The sequence below is a fragment of the Balaenoptera physalus genome (genome assembly GCF_965194825.1).
Source record: "Balaenoptera physalus genome assembly, chromosome: 5".
Classification (NCBI taxonomy): Eukaryota; Metazoa; Chordata; class Mammalia; order Artiodactyla; family Balaenopteridae; genus Balaenoptera; species Balaenoptera physalus.
Genome location: NC_138884.1, coordinates 112,837,218 through 112,855,886, shown reverse-complemented (window position 1 = coordinate 112,855,886; position 18,669 = coordinate 112,837,218). Strand labels below are relative to the sequence as shown.

At 47.3% G+C, this 18,669-nt stretch overlaps 2 protein-coding genes across 7 annotated transcripts in view; both read right to left on the bottom strand.

Annotated features, from left to right (window-relative positions):
- The window catches only part of LOC309660903 (solute carrier family 2, facilitated glucose transporter member 9-like), a 122,622-nt gene that overhangs the window by 78,882 nt on the left and 25,071 nt on the right, over positions 1 to 18,669 (bottom strand). For all 6 annotated transcript variants that reach the window (XM_082462023.1, XM_082462028.1, XM_082462025.1 and 3 more), the window contains one exon: positions 10,615 to 10,802. In XM_082462023.1, the coding sequence (XP_082318149.1) occupies positions 10,615 to 10,802 (188 nt within the window). The remainder of the gene's footprint in view (positions 1 to 10,614; positions 10,803 to 18,669) is intronic.
- On the bottom strand, positions 7,788 to 10,575 carry LOC309661466 (uncharacterized protein; the record flags this gene model as incomplete). Its single annotated transcript, XM_082463166.1, has 2 exons — positions 7,788 to 8,497; positions 10,524 to 10,575. The coding sequence occupies 2 exons, from the start codon at positions 10,573 to 10,575 to the stop codon at positions 7,788 to 7,790; spliced, it is 762 nt and encodes a 253-aa protein (XP_082319292.1).

The following is an 18,669-nucleotide window of genomic DNA, read 5'->3' as shown; positions in this document are numbered from 1 at the left end:
GACCTCATCCCGACACAGCTGTGCTTTTCTTGGTGGCCTGGCAGACTTCAGCCACTGAGGCACATGGTGGAGAGGAAGGAGCAGCAGTTCTGAGAGGCCCACAAGCCGGGATTTCAACCCCAGCACTGCTTCTGTGACCTGTGGGTCTGGAGGCAAATGATTTCACGTCTCGAAATCTCCGTTCTCTGAAAGAAGGTAATCATACTCTGTCTTTCAAGTTTGTTGTGAAAGTTTTTTAAATGATGAAGTAAAGCATCTTTTCTCTAACTGGTGCATAACAAATACTGGGTATCATTTTGGAAGACTTCCATCTCTCTATGGAGATGTGACTGCTCCGTGGTAAAGGAGAACATGGGACAGTTGTGTGCATGCCTGGGGCAGAAGCACCTCTGCATCTGCCTCAGCCTAGCCTCCTCCCTGTGGGATGGACCTTCGGGGGACTTTGCAGGGGCGGAGTGGGAGGGGGGCACAAGGGGAGGATTTGGGCCTCCTTGACTCCCTGCCTCTAATGCCCTAAAGCCCTCATGCTTGACTCATGACATGTGTTCTAGAGACAAAGTGTAACATGCAAATTATATGCAAATTATTTTCATCTCTCAACCGTGTGTGAAGGGGACCGTGCCTGAAGATCAGCGAGACCACACACAGCTGACAAGGCAAGAACAGGACAGAGAGCCAGGCCTGTTTGCTTCCTGCCTGCACGGGCTGGGCTGGGCTCTGAGCCCAGCTTACTGACTTGAGATTCTCTTCTAGCCTGTTACTCCCTGACTCCTATATACATCCATGGCCTTGACTGTAGCCAGCCATCAACTGAGAGGTGCATCTAACCTATCTCCCTGGCTAAACATCAGGAGCAACAAAACACCTGATGACCTTTGCCCAGAACAGGGTGCTCCTGGCACAGAGTATGCGCTTAACACACGCTTGCAAGACTGGTCAGCAGAACGGTGGTTCCCCCAGACGGCGTCCACATCCCAATCCCAGGAACCTGTGAATATGTTACATTACATGGCGAAAGGCCTGAAGATGTGGTTACGTGAAGGGGCTTGAGGGGGGGAGGCTACCCTGGATTATCCAGGTGAGCTGCAAATGTAATGGCAAGGGTCTGTATATATGGGAAAAGGGTGGGAGGTCAGAGGTCAGAGAGAGAAGACCAGAGGATGAAAGCAGAGGTCAGGGAGAGAGAGAGAGTTGTAAACACAGAGGTGGTCTCCACAAACCAATGGTGATGCACAGCATCTACTTTGAAGTATAGAAGACAGGGGGGATCTTTTATTAAACACTATGTCCCAGAAACCGTGCCTATGTTGGGCCTACTGTCTGCCAGGACCTCCTTTCCCTTCATTTCCTTCTCCCATTCGGGTAACAGGCCTCTCTCTCAGCCCAAGAAATGAGGAACCGCATAAGGGTTCAGGATAAGGCAGGCAGGTACCCTTGGAAAGAGGAAACTTGCCTGCCGGCTTGTGCTGGGCTCTCTGTGCACCTGCCTCCGTAGGAAGCTTGCACTCCCTCTGCTCTATGCTGGGAGGGAGGGAGGTGCCCTGTGGGAGTGGGCCTGGGGTTGCTTCCTTCTGTTGAGACTGGGTTGGAGCCTTAAATCCGGGAACGCACAATTAACCCCAGCTTCTGAAGTCACACCCTCTAATCTAGTTTCACTTGGAATAGAGCTGACATTTTGATCTCATCTATCTGATTCCTGTGCCAATCTCTCTAATCTGTTCTGAATTTCAGAGGGGAAGGAAGGGGTTTATATATTGTATCCCCAAACCTATCACCTATATGACCTAATTTTATCCTCCCCATAACCAGTGGGGTAGATATCTTGTCCGCATTTAACAGATGAGGAAACTGAGGCTCAGCCAGGGGAGGGCTACACAGCTATGAGTGGCAGAGCTGGGATGTCAGCCTTTCTGCTGCCCTCTGCTGCCTCTGGGTGAGAGGCTATCTGAATTCCCTCCTGAGATGGAAGGAGGTGGGTATTAAATCAGGTGGAGTCAATCTGAGAGGTGAGAGGGAACAGAGTGCATCATGGGAAAGGATAACAACAGGCTGGGAGGGAACACAGTGCATCATGGGAAAGGATAACAACAGGCTGGGAGGGAACAGAGTGCATCATGGGAAAGGAGTCTGCTGCACAGAAAAGCAAGACCACCACCGAGGGAGGAGCTTCGCTCTTCTGATAACTCCCGAAAGCCCAGACCCTATTCCTCGGCAGCACTGCTTCATCCAAAGCCCCAAGCCAATGTCATCCCTCACTCTCATCAGGCCTTGCTTCAACCTGATAATGGAGGTAGAGGAAAGGGCTGGCTCTCTCCGCCTCTCTGGGTGGGAGCAGCTGAGGCCCAGCTGCAGTGGCCTACCTCACTCGGGAAAACAGGACCTACAATCCACTCCAGGCCTTCTCCAGGGCGAGCAGGCTTGTAACAGCCCCCAACACTACCAAATGCCAGGGTCAGGGCAAATTAAAATCTGAAGTCCCCTCTCTGTGAGCTTTGGAAATAGGGGAGGCTGTGAGTGGACCTGATGGGTTTGACTCCCAGCAACAACTCCCGGCGGTGAGAACGCGGACAGGGTCTCAACCTCCCGGCCCTGCTCAGATCCTTCAAGTGGTGTGAGAATTAGGTTGGATGAGGCATCCGGAGCGCCCGACTCTCTGTGCTCAGTGAAGGGCGGCTCCCTTCCCTGCCCCTCACTCTTTTTCTTCATGGAAATCCAGAAAGATACAAAGTCAGGACTCAAATGTTACGAGGGGTCAGAAAATCTTAGCTTTTAAAAGCTTTTCTAAGAGTGCTGGGTTACCTAGGTTTTCTCCTCCTCTTACATAAAAATATAACCTCACCCTACCCAGCCTTTAGCTAACTGCTGCCACCTTTCTTGTCTCCTTTGAGTTATGTCCCCATTTTACAACTCAGTGATTGAGGTCAAGGGGTTAAGTAGTACCCAGGGTTACACAGCCGAGAGGTCAGAGGAAGTGGGCTGGAACCCACCATCCGGTGGTCTCATGGCAGGGCTCTTAAAACAAGATAATAACTAAAATTATCTAGCACCACCTATGCGGCTGGCCCTGTGCTGGGGCTTTGTACACATCCTTTCATCTGTCTTCACGACCTTCATCTGGGCTTTAGTTTCCCCACTTTACAGCTGGGGAAACAGGCACTGGGCAATTATGGCAACTCGTCCCCTAACTTGCAAGTTCAATGCTGGGAGTTGAACACACACAGTTGACCTAGAACTTCCGCTCTGGACCACATGCTAGGGCGGCCACACGGAGGGTCCGCATTTAGCATTCTCTTCATCCATGGGAACAGAGCAAGTTCTTCCTGTGAGATGGTCTCAGTTATTAGGGTAACAGAACATTTCATTCTTCTGAGTTAGAAAGTTATTAGGAAGAAACTTCAAAATGAAAGCTGTTTCTAACGCTTCTGAACTTGTGATTAGAAGTTTCGTGCAGAGCATGATTTGGGCCTCAGAATTCCTAACGATGCCTAGACAAATGAGATGGACCTTCACGTGGGTCCCGGCCAGCAGAGGAGGAAGGGGCCATGCTGTGCTACAAACCTATCTCAGGCTTTCCTGTCTCCTGCCCTCCCTCCGTTCTCCCAGCCTTGTCTCCCTTCCATTTGACTGTTTATCAGGGGTGTGGGACGTCTGGTGCTCTGCTAGGCACGGGTGTTACATGCCCATCCTTGCCCTCCCAGATCTAGTCTAGCAGGGGAGGGAAGTGTTACACAACAGTCACACAGGTAAAGAGTTCGAGGGGTACACCAGCTCCCTGGGAGCCCTGTGATGCTTGGGCCCCCACCAAGTGGACAAATATGGTGGCAGTAAAAGGCCTCTGAGCATCTAGAACAGATGTCACCAGGCCCATATGGCTTATTTCCAGCTTGCACTCTGAGCCACTCCACTCTTGTTTTACATTTATTTCTAACAAGCTTGGGTGTCTTGCTTCCCAGCCACAGTGCGTATCGGAAGCAGTAAAGTTTGAAAATGTGTGACATCGAGAGAGAAGTAAACAATGCTAGAAAAAGTTTTGCTGATACCAGCCAGGAGGAAGGAAGACCTAACAGAAGCTCAGCAGTTACCATCAGAGATAGTCCACGTACACAATTTCATATAATCCTCAGGGCAACTCTGAAAAAAAATGAGTATATCATCTCCATTTTCCATAAAAGGAAACTGAAGTCTGGAGAAGTTGGTATGATTGGCCTCCTCTGTTCAAGAAGAGAGGAATACAGAAGAAGGAAGGGCAACCCAAGGTAGATAAGAGTACCATCATCATCATCCTTGACCTTCTAGAAGATTCCAGAAGGTTCAAGAAAACTATGGCTTCCTTGCACCAGGTTTGGCAGTTGGTCCAATTTTCATCAACCCAAGGACTTGGTAGAAACAGTGCCCTCCTTGCCCTTGTTCTTCTCACCCCATACTCTTTGCCTTCCTGAACACTCAGCTGCCTCCCATATGCCAAGGGCTGCTGGAGACACAGGCACCGTGGGAAGGGCCTCCATCCTCAAGGATGGTTGCGGAGAGGGGAGCAGTGTCAGAGAGACTAAATATTTGCACAAAAGCCTGTTTTTTGTGCAAATGACAAATTGCTCAGGAGGAAGGCAGCTGCATAAAATAAGTAATTTTAAGTGACAAGTCTAATTTTAGAGAAAAGAACTTGAAAGTTATTGTGAGAAGGAGGGGAAAAACCCCAATATGACACTGAAAAGGAATTTAGTAATAACTAAATGTTAAATTCAACTTTCACTTGATTTTCTAGTATGTGAAACCATTCATTGACTCTTTAGCTAAAAAGTACTGAACAATACGTAATGCTTGTTTAAGACAGTGGTTCTCAGCTGGGGGCAATTTTGTCCCCAGCAGATGTTGGGCAACGTCTGGAGAAATTTTTTATTGTTATATCTGCTGTCATCTAGTGGGTAGAGGCTGGGTAAGCTGCAAAACATCCTACAGTATACAGGGCAGTCCTCGTGGCAATGAATTTTCCAGCCCCAGATGTGCATAGTGCTGAGGCTGAGAAAGGCTGGTTTAGTGCTAGGTATAAGGTCTTAGAGATGGGCTGGCCAAACTGGCAGGGCCCCTGGTGCCAGGACATGTGAGTTTGACAGCACAGGCATCACCCACTGTGACCTTGAGCAAGTCCTTGACCCTCTGTAAGCCTCAGTTTCTTCATCTAGAAAATGGGGACGGTGCCACCTACCCTGAAGGACCTTTGGAGCCAGAATAAAGTGATGAATGGAGATGTCCAGCAGTATTTACAACTGTCTTAATGTATGGACCATGTCCTCCCACCCCCAAATAATTTCTGGTAAAACTAAGGGGACAGAGCAAGTCTTAAAGGGCATTTAAAGTTTTTCATCTGTGTTAGATAGCTCTCTTCCTTGGTGTCATGAATTATTTGGATTAAAAGGTAGCAGGTGCAGGGAGAGAGATTGGACTGAAGCACAGGACAGCTGGGCTCTGAGGCTGGGATTTGCTGCTAACCAGTGTTTATCCTTTTGTATGTAAGACGGAAGTAAGACTTGTCCCCTTGGCTTCCTAGGGATGACCTGGGGACACAGCCTAGTGACACATATGGGGATGCTCTGAGGGGGCCTTGGGGATCCTTCCTGCTCGAGGCTTAAGCACCCAGACCTTGTAGCCAAATGGCTGGGGCTCAAATCCCCTTTCCACCATTCCTAGCTGTGTGACCTAGGGAAACTATCTCAATGTCTCTGTGCCTAACAGTCATGCCTAGCTCACAGGGCTGCCATGGAGACAGCTCTTGGCTCATATTAAGTGCTAAGTAAGTGTGTGCTTGATTATTATTACAGCTGAGCAGACAGAGGCTGGGCAAGGGAAAGCAACTGGCCTGGCTTAAAACTGCAGGTTTGTGGTCACAGTGAGACAGAAAGCCAGGCTCTGGATCTTGGCCCAGAGCTCTTTACTCTAGGCCATGTCAGGTTCCATGCCAAGCCGGAAGTATTACTCCTGACTTAAAGATTAAAAATAATCCTCAACAAACTAAGAATAGAAGGAAATTACCTCAATGTAATAAAGGGCATATAGTTGTTTTATATTATTTTAGACACACCAGAATTCTCATGTTTACTGTTTGCATGGTGTATCTTTTCTCCATTTTTTACTTTCAAATTGTATCTTTATGTTTAAATGTTTTTCTCTTGTAAATAGGATATACTTGAGTTTTCCTTTCAGATGCATGCCAATAATCTCTTTTACTTGGTGTATTATTTCCCATTTACATCTCATATAATTATTGATATAGTTGGGTTTAATATACCCTTTTTGTTAAAAAAAAAAAAACCCAAAACAAACAACCCCCCCTCAAAACAAAACAAAACAAAAAAATAAAGGGCACATACATGATAAGCCCACAGCTACCATCATACTCAACGATGAAAAACTGAAAGCTTTTCTTCTAAGGTCAGGAAGGTCTTAGAAGGATGCCCACTCTTGCCACTTTTATTCAACATAGTACTGGAAGTCCTAGCCAGAGAAATTAGGCAAGAAAAAGAAAGAAAATGCATCCAAGTCAGAAAGGAAGAAGTAAAGTATCACTGTTTGCAAATGACATGTTCTTATATGTAGAAAATCCTAAGATACCACACACATACACATACAGAATGTTAGAACTAATAAACAAATTTGGTAAAGTTTTAGGATACAAAATCAACATACAAAAATTAGTTGCATGTCTATACACTAACAAGGAACTATCCAAAAAGGAAATTAAGAATACAATCCCATTTTCAACAACATCAAAAATAATAAAATACTTGAGAATGAAGTTAACTATGAAGGTGAAAGACTTTTACATTGAAAAGTACAAAACACTGATGAGAGAAATGAAAGAAGACACAAATAAATGGAAAGATCTTCCATGTTCACGTATCAGAAGATTTAATATATATTAGTTAAAATGTCCGTACTACCCAAAGCAATCTACAGATTCAATGCGATCCCTATCAAAATCCCAATGGCATATTTTACAGAAATAGAAAAAAATAATCCTATAGTTTATATGGAACCACAGAAGACCATGAATAGCCAAAACAACCTTGAGGAAAAAAACAGAACTAGAGGCATCACACTTCCTTATTTCTAAATATGTTATAAAGCCACAGTAATTAAGACAGTATGGTACTGGCATAAAGACAGACATACAGACTAATGAAACAGAAGAGAGAACCCAGAAATAAACCTATGCATATACAGTCAAATGATCAACAAGGGTGCTGAGAATATTCAGTGGGGAAAGGATAATCTTTTTGACAAATGGTGTTGGAAAAACTGGATATCCACATACAAAAGAATGAAATTGGACCCTTATCTTCACTCAAAATGGATTAAAGACTTAAACATAAGACCTGGAACTGTAAAACTTCTAGAAGAAAACATAGGGGGAAAACTTCATAACATTGATCTTGGCAATGATTTTTTGAGTATGACAGCCAAAGCAAAATTAGACAAGTGGGACTACATCAAACTAAAAAGCTTCTGCACAGCAAAGGAAATCATCAACAGCACACAAAGGCAACCTACAGAATGGGAGAAAATACTAGCAAACCATATATACCCGATAAGGGGCTAATATCCAAAATATATAAGGAACTCCTACATTTTGATAGCAAAAAAATAAAAATAAAGCAAAATGACAATAACAAAATCCCCCCTCACCAAAGCTTCTAAAAAACCCTCTTAACAAGTGGGCAAAGGACTTGAATAGACATTTCTCCAAAGAAAACATACAAATAGCCAACAGGCAAATGGAAAGAATCTCAACATCATTCATCACCAGAGAAATGCAAATCAAAGCAACAAGAGATCACCCCATGCCTGTTAGGATGGCTGCTGCTGCTACTGCTGCTGCTGCTGCTGCTGCTGCTGCTGCTGCTGCTGCTGCTACTACTACTACTGCTACTGCTACTACTACTACTACTACTACTACTACTACTACTACTACCACTACCACTACTACTACCACTACTACTACTACTACTACTACCACTACTACTACCACTACTACTACTACTACTACTACTACTACTACTACCACTACCACTACTACCACTACTACTACCACTACCACTACTACCACTACTACCACTACTACCACTACTACTACTACTACCACTACTACTACCACTACTACTACTACTACTACTACCACTACCACTACCACTACCACTACCACTACTACTACTACTACTACTACTACCACTACCACTACTACTACTACTACTACTACTACTACTACTACTACTACCACCACTACCACTACCACTACTACTACTACTACCACTACTACTACTACTACTACCACTACTACTACCACTACCACTACTACTACTACCACTACCACTACTACTACTACCACTACTACTACTACCACTACTACTACTACTACTACTACTACTACTACTACTACTACTACTACTACTACCACTACTACTACTACCACCACTACCACCACCACCACCACCACCACCAAGTGCTGGTGAGGACGTGGAGAACTTGGGAGCCTAGTCTAGTGCACTCTTGGTGGGAATGTCAGTTGGTGCAGCCACAATGGAAAACAGTATGGCGGTTCCTCAAAAAACTAAAAACAGAGTTACCATATGATCCAGCAACTCCACTCTTGGGTTTTTATCCCAAAGAGTTGAAAGCAGGATCTTGAAGAGATATTAGCACTCCTATGTTCAATGCAGCAATAGTCACAATTGCCAAGATATGGAAATCACCTTAATGTTTGTTGATGGATGGGTGGATATAGAAAGTGTAGTATATACATTTAATGCAATATTAATCAGCCTTAAAAAAAGAAAGAAATCTTGCATTTTGTGACACCGTGGCTGAATCTGGAGGACATTATGCTAAGTGAAATAAGCCAGTCACAGAGGACAAATACTGCACGATTCCACTGATATGAGGTATCTAAAATAGTCAAACTCATAGAAGCAGAGAGTCGAACTGCGGTTGCCAGGGGCTGGTAGAGGGAAAACTCGGTGTTGCTAATCAACAGGTGTAAGGTTTCAGTAAAGCAAGATGAACAAACTCTAGAGATCTGCGCAATACGGTGCCTAGAGTTAACAATACTGTGTTGTGCACTTGGACGTTTGTTAAGAGGGAAGGTCTCATGCTAAATGTTCTCACAACGATAAGAAAAGAGATGGAACGCAGTCAATGCGAGGAGAGTGGCTGAGATCTCAGCACTGCTGGCTCTGGGAGCGGAGAGACATTTTTTTCCATCTATGCTTATGCAGTGGGGCTTATAGATGCACCCGAGGGGAATTTATAGTTATACAGGGTATGCAAATTGGAAAATTAGGTCCCAGCGGAGGAGAGAATTCTGTTTAGAAATGTCATGGTTCTCAATCTAAATGCCTCGTTAAATACAGATTCCATATGTGGTTTTATGATTCCACATGCTAACTTTAAAGAGTGGATACATTCTCTCTCTGCTTTCTCAGAACAGGCAGGGTGCATTTGAGACTGTCTAGCATGACCTTGGTCTTACAAAGAGGAGGAAATGACAGGACTAATCCAAGGTCATGCTGTTAACCCAGGTGCTCCCTCATTCTGCTGACCAGACCAAGGTTAAACAAATAAGTAGGGAGATGATTTCATTTCATCCCAATGTTTCCAAAAAAAGAATTAAGAGTTGATGAAATGAGGCGAGCATTGTGGTTGTAACTTCCTGTACTGTCATCTTCCCTCTTCAGACAGGAACTACTTCCCTATCAGGTCACCTCCCCTACATACCCACAAACACCCTCCCTGCTGACTTTTGTATGCCAGGCTCATACACACAGGGCAGATATTTTACCCAGACCTCTTCAGAAGTTCCCTTCTCCCTCCCTCTAGGCCTAGCCACACTTGTCCTGAGCTATTTAAGTGACCTCAGAGGTAGTTTGGATGCTTCAGTACAAGAATCTCCTCTATGCATCCCTGCCAAGTGGCTGGCCAGCTGGCTTGCACACTTTCATGAATGGGGAACTCACCACCCCTGGAGGCAACCCACTCTTTTCCAGAAGGGACAATAATAATAATAATCCTAAGTCTGCCTCCTAGGCCTCAAATTCCTGAATTCTACCTTCTGGAGCCCCCAAGAGAGAAGGGGCGGCTTTGTCCATCAGAGGGTTAGGGAACCCCATGGAAGACTCCCTCCTCTGGTTCCCCTGCCCACGTCAACTCAGGCCCCAAGAAACTTTTTCTTTAAAGCCTTGAGGTTTTCTCAGGCCAAGCTGTGCACTGAAGCCAGCCCAGCCAAGGGTACTTTTATTTAAATCATCTCAGTGTTGCTCACTTATGACTTCCTAATACCCATTTTATTAAGAAATATGACTTCTAAGTATTTCTAAGGATAAGTAATTATACTGATAGGCAGCCTTTATTAAGGGGTAATTCTGGGCTAGCTGCTTTATTGAACACCTTGCATGGATTATTCCTTTCAGTATTACGTTATCCCATTTTACAGATGTGGAAACTGAAGATCAGGTTATGTGGTTGCCCAATGGCACCGAGCTGGGGTTGCAACTTGGGCGTCCAGGCCCTGAACCGCCCCTCTCCCATGCCTCCCTCTGCTTCCTCCGTTTGTGCAGGAGCGCTCACCGCATTGAGGCCACAGAGCTGGTAACAGGCCATGGTGATGACCACAGTGATGACCTGCCAGCGGACGGAGGGACTCCTGAGCAGCTCCAGCACGGACACCAGGCGGCTGTTCCTCTGCTCGCGGCTCTCCGCCAGGACCTCCTCCACCTCTCGGGAGACGTCCTCTTTGCCCAGGAATGTCTGGAAGGCTGCCAACAGGGACAAGCACAGATTTCAGTGGGGTTAGGATGTCCGCTGTGTCGGATGCTGGGTCCCACAGGGATGGTTGGTCCATCCAAGGCACACTCCTTGTCAGGGGTGCAGCTGGCAGGGATCTTTGAAACCATGGAGTGCCAAGCCTTTGTTTAAACGTTGGAAAACAGAGGCCCTGAGAGATGCAATGACTTGCCCAAGGTCACTGAGTTGGCCAGGAGAAGAGCCAAGAGAGAACCAGGCTCTCCTGATCGACCCCACAGCAAAGCTGAGCATGCCCAGGGTTCAAATCCCGTCTCTACCACTGGGTAGATGGACAGTGCCCCATGCCTCACATGGCTCCTGTAATGATTGGGTGATGTAACACATGCTAAACCCTGGTTCCATGAATATAACTGAGCACCTCCTGTTTGCCCGGCCCTGTGTGCTCATCCTCATAGGAGACATTCAGACACAGGTCAGATTGCCACTTGCTCAGGATGCCCAGGGGTCGATTCTATCTTCAGAAGGAGGATTGAACTAAATGACCTCCAGGGTCCTTTCCACAAGCCCCTCTGAAACACAGAAACCTGGGTTGGAATATTCTCAAAGAGCTAACCTTCCCAGGATTCAAGCTCACCCGTGTGACTCAGGCCTTTCCCAGGCTGAACACTGCAAATTTCCAGCTTCAGTGAACCTGTCATTTTTTTTTTTTTTTGCCAAGCCCTTAATTGTGAAAACCTCCATGGATATATGCCCAAATGTGGGCTGTCTGATTAGACCCCTGAGATCACAATAATCAGATCAGGGGAGACGCTTTTAGAACATGGATTTAAATATTCAGCACTTAGATATTGATCCTCCTACAGGGATGGTGGCTACGGTGACGGCTCCTGTGGACATTCCATTCCAGACACGGTGGGCGTCATCCCTAAAAACACTGCTCTGCGTCACAGGCCATGTGAAATTGCTCTTCTTAGGTAGGAAAAAAAAAAAAAGCTGTTAAATTTCTCCAGATTCTCCAAGAAGCAAGCCCATGAAGGCTCTGGTATATTATTTCCAGGAGTATATTAAAAACTGTCTCAGAATGTCTCTTTTGTAAGCTGTAATTTAATATTTTTCCTAGCATTTATTAAGGGTAAGTGGAAGAAACAGCTGAATGAGTAATGTTTCTGCAGGACGCACTAAACCATAGTATTTCTCAAAGTTCAAAAATGCAACATTCATGTGACAAAGTAGTCCTAGAGTATTAGGGCAAGAAAATATTTATCTCTCCTCCCTGACATACATGCTTTCCATATAAAATAAGGAGAACTTTAGAACTTTTTTAATTCCCTTTTCACCTTGGCTGCCAGGAAGCTCTCAGCTAAATTCAGTGTTCAACTTTTAGAGTTTCCTGGAGCAAAAATCTCTCTTCTTCCTCTTAAAATTTCTGATCTCCTTCTTCTTTTAAAGCATCCATTTAACTTTCCTGTTGTATTTGTGTTCATAAAAAGTTTGCTTCTACTTGTCCCACACCCCTTCTTCTGTGGTTCCCCTGAATGGGTGACGAAGAGTATCTCATGCGACTGGCCTGGCAGACATGAAGATGCGCCACTCAGGCTCCCTTCAGGAAAGGACTTGGCTTCTGGACTGTGAGGAGGTTGGTTAGTTGACAGCCTCCAGCTCTTAGCTTCATGGGCATCCATCTCACCTTTGAAGCCCAGGAAATGCTATTCTCATAGCGGTCCCAGCCCACGACTGAGCATGGCTGTGGTACAAGGGCGCAGCCATCCTTGCCCAGCAGGGACTCATGTAATGCACAAGTGCTGTTCCGGGGCTCCCTCCGGGGCTGGCAGAGACCTTGCCAGGTGGCCTTGTGGTCTGACGCTCCCCCTGCTCAATCCTGCTGCGCCCTTTCCCTGCCCAGCTGTTACTCCCCAGGGAAACGTCTGTACTCCTAACTCCTTCTCAGCCTCTGTTTCCTGGAGAAGCCAACCTGCAACAACTAAATACCTGACAGGGCAAAATCATCAGTCAGCTTCACTCTATTTCCAACTTTGGAAGTGCCAAGCTGCTTTGGTTCTCACACCTTATCCTGAACTATCCCAGTAGTCCATAACTGCTCTCCTGGGTCCAGTCTTCTCGCGCCCTGTGGAGCTCTGACCATAACCCCCTCTGCACGCTGCAGCATCAGCACCCATCTCACCAGTGCACTTGATTCTGAAAGGCCCCCTGGCCTCTACACTCTGCACAGAGTGAAGCTCAGGCTCCATGGCCCAGCCCATGGCTCTCCTTCAGCTTCTCTCCTGCTGCCCCCATCTTTGCATGCATCTCTCTTGGATGTGCAAACATGCTTCTCACCTTTCCTACACACGCTGTGCTTTCTTGGTTCTCTGCACTTGGCCATGCCCTTCCCTCTGCCGGGAATGTCCTTCCTGCCTTTCCTTGCCTGGCTAACTTCTCCTCCCTCCCAATGCCAGAGCCTAGGCTCTCACAGCCCTCTGTACTTTCCCACCTCGGTGCTTTCTCCCCACACTGTCATCGGCACCTCCTTTCCACCTGCTGTGAGCACCTTGAAGCTCAGTTCCTGGTGCCCGGTGGAGGGCAGGTGCCAAGTTCGTGCTTGTTGATCTGAGCTGAACCAACCCAGCTGGCAAACCCACTGCCTTCCCTGAAAGCAGCATTTCTCCACCTTGGCACTTCTGACATCTGGGGCCAGAGAACTCTCTGTGATGGGAGCAGTCCTGTGCATTGTAAGGCGTTTAGCAGCATCCCCTGCCCTCTTACCCACTAGATGCCAGAAGCACCCCCTCAGTGTGACAATCAAAAATGTCTCCAAGCATTATTTAAAACAGCCAAGACATGAAACAACCCAAGTGTCCATTGATGGATGAATGGATACAGAAAATATGGTATATATATATAAACACACACACACACACACACAATGGAATATTATTCAGCCTTAAAAAAGAAGGAAATCCTGCCACTTGCAACAACATGGATGGACCTTGAGGGCATTATGCTGAGTGAAATAGGTCAGACGGAGAAAGACGAATACTGTGTGATCTCAGTTACGTGTGGAATCTAACTCTCCCCACCCCAAACCAAGCTCATAGACACAGACAACAGATCGGTGGTCGTCAGAGGAAGGAGGTGGTAGGTGAGTGAAATGGGGGAAGGTGGTCAAAAGGTACAAACTTCCAGTTAGAAAATACATAAGTCCTGGGGATGTCATGGACAGTACGGTGACTATAGTTGATCATACTGTATTGGATATTTGAAAGTTGCTAAAAGAGTGTGTCAAGCGGGGGCCTCAGAGAGCCTTGTGGCCTGGCACAGGGGCTCAGAGGTCCCTCCCAGGTGGGAGACCCCCATAGATGTCCACCAATACTAAGAAAAGCTTGCTTTGCTCAAAACCTGCCCATGGCGCCTGGCTGGACACAGAGTCCTTTGGGGCAGGAAGGGGGTGAGTGGCTTCCTTAGGTAAATTCTAATGTCCTCTTTTCCCTGGAGGCCATGGGCCTGTGGTCAAGGGGGGGACATGGCTTTGAATCCTCCTCTGCCTCAGCCTCAAGGCCAGCAGGTCTATGGCCGGGCCAGTGACCGTACTCCAGGATGTCTTGTGGGGCGGGGGGTGGTTTGGCTTTGCCTGGCTCTGCTGATGGGCAGATAACTGAGTTTCAGGTACCCCAGGCATATCATCGATTCTGATCAGTTGTACAGAACACAGAGCCCTTGCGGGGGACAGCACTGGCCTTTTAAAGGGAGGGTCTCAGGCCTGGTTGATGGAAGTCACAGGCCATTCAGAGCCAATTCTCAGCACGAACTTACTGAGCATCTCCTAGGCTTCAGGCACTGTGCTAAACAAAAGCCGCAGACCCTGCACCGGCGAGGTGGTGTCCCCATCACATCACATTTCCTAACAAGCTTTTGTGGAATTCTAATCCCAAGAGAGGCTCCATGGAAACCAGATTCCTTGATCAGAGAAGTTTAGTGTCATTGCATGAGCACTCTGTCTCTTGGTGGTTCAAACTTCACATTAGAATAGTAAAGGTTCTGATAAGTCCTGCAGGAAAGACACCCATTTAGTTTTGTTTGGCTCCACTTTTCCCAAATGTATTTGCTGGGGTACCTACTAACAACCTGCAGAAGTACATCAAGAAGTGTGATTCTAACTTTATATGGCACGTATCACAGAGGCAGCGAATCCAGAACATCCTGGGGGCCTGGAGGGGGAATCTCATGGACGGCATTGAGCAGAGAGAGGAGGCAAACATCACCAGACAAAAGGTTATTTTGTCTTTTAGGAAGCACTTTGAAGAGCAGAAAAAGTCTGAGGTAGGCAGAATAATGACCCCCCAAATCAGTCCATGTTCTAATCCCCAGGACCTGTGAATATGTTAGCTTTCATGGCCAAAGGGACTTTGCAGATGTGATTAGGTTAAGGACCTTGAGATGGGGAGGTTACCCTGGATTACCTGGGTGGGTCCAATGTCATCACAAGGGTCCTTATAAGAGGGAGGCAGGAGGGTCAGAGTGAGAGAGAAAGAGAAGTGACCATGGAAACAGAGGTTGGAGGAGGGACGCACTTTGAAGAAGGAGGAAGGGGCCATGAGCCAAGGAATGCAGGTGGCCTCTACAAGCTAGAAAAGGACAGGAATGATTCTCCCCTAGAGCCTCCGGAAAGGAACACAGCCCTGCTGGCACCTTGATTTTAGCCCACTGTGTCCTATTTTGGAGTTTTGACTTCCAGAACTGTAGGATAATAAATTTATGGGGCTTCCCTGGTGGCGCAGTGGTTAAGAGTCTGCCTGCTAATGCAGGAGACACGGGTTCGAGCCCTGGTCTGGGAAGATCCCACATGCCGCGGAGCAACTAGGCCTGTGAGCCACAACTACTGAGCCTGCGCTTCTGGAGCCTGTGCTCCGCAGCAAGAGAGGCCGCGATAGTGAGAAGCCCGCGCACTGCAATGAAGAGTGGCCCCTGCTTGCCGCAACTGGAGAAAGCCCTCGCACAGAAACGAAGACCCAACACAGCCAAAAATAAATAAATTTTAAAAATAAATAAATAAATAAATAAATAAATTTATGTTTTAAGCCACTAAGTTTGTGGTCATTTTTTACAGCAACAAAGGGAAACAAATGCAGAGCCATCGAAATTAGATAGCTGTAGGTTCAACCCCACCACCACCACTCACTTTCTGTATGACATGGGAAAAGCATCTGACCTCTCAAGCCTTAGGTCTCATCTGTAAGGTAGGGCTGAGGCCACCTGTGTCTCCAGGTCACTATGACATCCACCTGGGGGAGCGTAGGCAGGGCACCAGCCTGGAGCCTGGTTCACTGCAGATGCCCATCAGTGCCCCCTTTCAGGGACAAGTAACCCACTGGGAGGCTAGCGGGCACGAGTGAAACCAGCATCATGCAAAACCTAATAAGGGCAAATGTGGGGTACATCTGTCCAGTGCTGCCTGGGGTCTAGGAGGGAGGGTTTGGAAGGGAGGGGGGCTGCTAACTCAGGCTGTGCAGCTGCCAGCCTGGTGTTCAAGCACACGGCCCTAGATGTCGGGTCCTGGCTGGGTACCCATGGAAGAATCGCTCAGCCTCTCTGGGTCCCGTCCTCACCTCTAACACAGTGATGACCCTCGTGCCAGCCTCTCAGGGGTGTGAGGACTGGGTAGTGGGCACACATCTGGAGGGGTGTTTGGCTCATGTGTCACGTGTTAGCGGGACCCACGTGGACAACACAGGCCAGGAGCCTCCAAGGGACGGGTCTGGGAGACATTTTGTGGCTGGAGCCTGGATGGCCTCGGGGATTTGGAAGTGGGCAGCATGGCGATGGGGGACGGGGGTGATGAGATGGAGGCTATGGGACCCTGCGAGCTCCTGTCTGCACTGTCGCAAAGGGCTGAGCCCACATTCTGCCCGCCCACGCTTCACACCGCAACACGAAATAAAGAAAAACAGGTGTTCTTGACCAGGTCCAACTCACAGCCCTGAAGTTTCCCAGATCAATGTTGCGCGGTCTGGAAGTGGTGCCCGAGCCTGGCAAACACAGAGAAAGAGCTAAAGATTAAGGACAGCGTGATTCAGGCCCTAAAATACCCACAAAATGCCGCACCCTGAGTAAAAACGGGAAGAGGTGTGTGACGAAGAGGAAAGGGACAGGCCGTGCAGATGGGCTGAACTGGGTTCCACCCCGGATCTGCTGCCCATCAGCTGCGGAGCCTGCAGGCCTCCGGAGCCTCGCGTACCTGCTTCCTCGGGCTCCAGAGGGGTCAGTGTGATGATCTGGTGCAGTGACACCTGACAGTTCACCACACCTGTGATGGGTCGTGTAACGGTGGAGAGGTGCTTAAGAGCCCCAACTCTGGGGCCACACTGCCTGGGTCTCCATCCCGACATCACCACCCTTCACCTAGTCTGATGCCAAGTCAGTTACTTAATGCTTCAGTGCCTTAGTTTTCTCATCTGTAAAATGAGCATAACAGCATTGGGGCTGCCAGTAGTATTAAACGTCAGCAGTCACGAAGTCCTTAGAACAGGGCTGACTCTTACTGAGCTGTAAGTACTAGAAGTCCGTTAACTATTACAGAAGGTACTTGGTACAGTACCTCCCGGCCCTTCCTTCTTTTATCTTCCTTTTACCTTAACCTGACAATGGGTACAAAACACTATAATCTATCGTGACCCCATAAACATATGTTTAAGTCCTAACCTGTAGCTGGGAATGTGAATTTATTTGGAAATGGGGTCTTTGCAGGTGTCATTTCAAAGTCAGTTAAGATAAGGTCATCCTCGAGGAGGGCAGGCCCTTAGTCCAGTATGATTCCTTTCCTTATAAGAAGAGGGGAAGAGACAGAGAGACAGACACGCACAGGGAAGACGGCCCCGTGATGACAGAAGCAGGGACTGGAGCGAGGCGGCTTTTAAGCCAAGGATTGCCGGCAACACCAGAAGCTGGGAGAGAAAGCAGGTCCTGCCGACACCTTGATTTCTGGCCTCCAGATCTGGGAGAGAATACATTTCTGCTGTCCTAAAGCCACCCGATTTGTGGTTCTTTGTTACAGCAGCTACCACATGTGATCACCTCCATTAGCATTTATCACCTTGTGCTAGAGCAAAGCACAGAGCAACCTGGAGACTTGTTCTCGTGACCCGGAGGGGCCCTGGGACAAGGCAGGCCGAGGGATTTTGATGGGAGCCTAGGGTGATGGCCCTTTGCAGTCACGTGTTGGGGACAGCACGGAACTCAGCACGGTGCAGGTCTCGGTGTTTCTAAAAATAGGAGGTTTCATCGAAGCACTGATTTTCAACTGCTATTGGTATTTAAGAGGAGGAAATCATTGGGTTTTTAACTCAGGTTTGGTTTCTTTTTATTACTGACAGCAGTAGGGTCCACAGGGGGGATGTCAGAAGGGGGGAAGTAAAAGATATTGGAACTCATGTTTATACTTTTACAACGTTTCACTATGGACCAACCCTGGAGTCTTCACATGGCCCACATGAGGGGGATATGGGGGCTCCACCGTGCACAGGAGCTGCCAGCCCTTTATCTTTCTTTGCTTTCAGCGTAGAGTGATATATTGAAGGTATGTATGCAATTTACTGGTTAGCGGATTTGAGAATGATAGTTTTCAGTTTTAATGGAATCAACCGTGACAAATGTACAGGAGGTTGATAAAGAATCCTCCAAAGAAACCACAGATTAAAGATAAAATGAAGAGAGGCAGCACAAAGACAGAGCAGCAGACCTGCCACCTCGCTCCAGGCACAAGCCTGTTGTCAGCTCCAGTGACCGTGACAGAAAGCTGCCTAGCAGAGGTCTTAAAAGTTAAGGTATAAGCAATCTATCTCTTCAAGGTAAGGTGACATTTTAACAAGAGAGAGAACAAAGCAA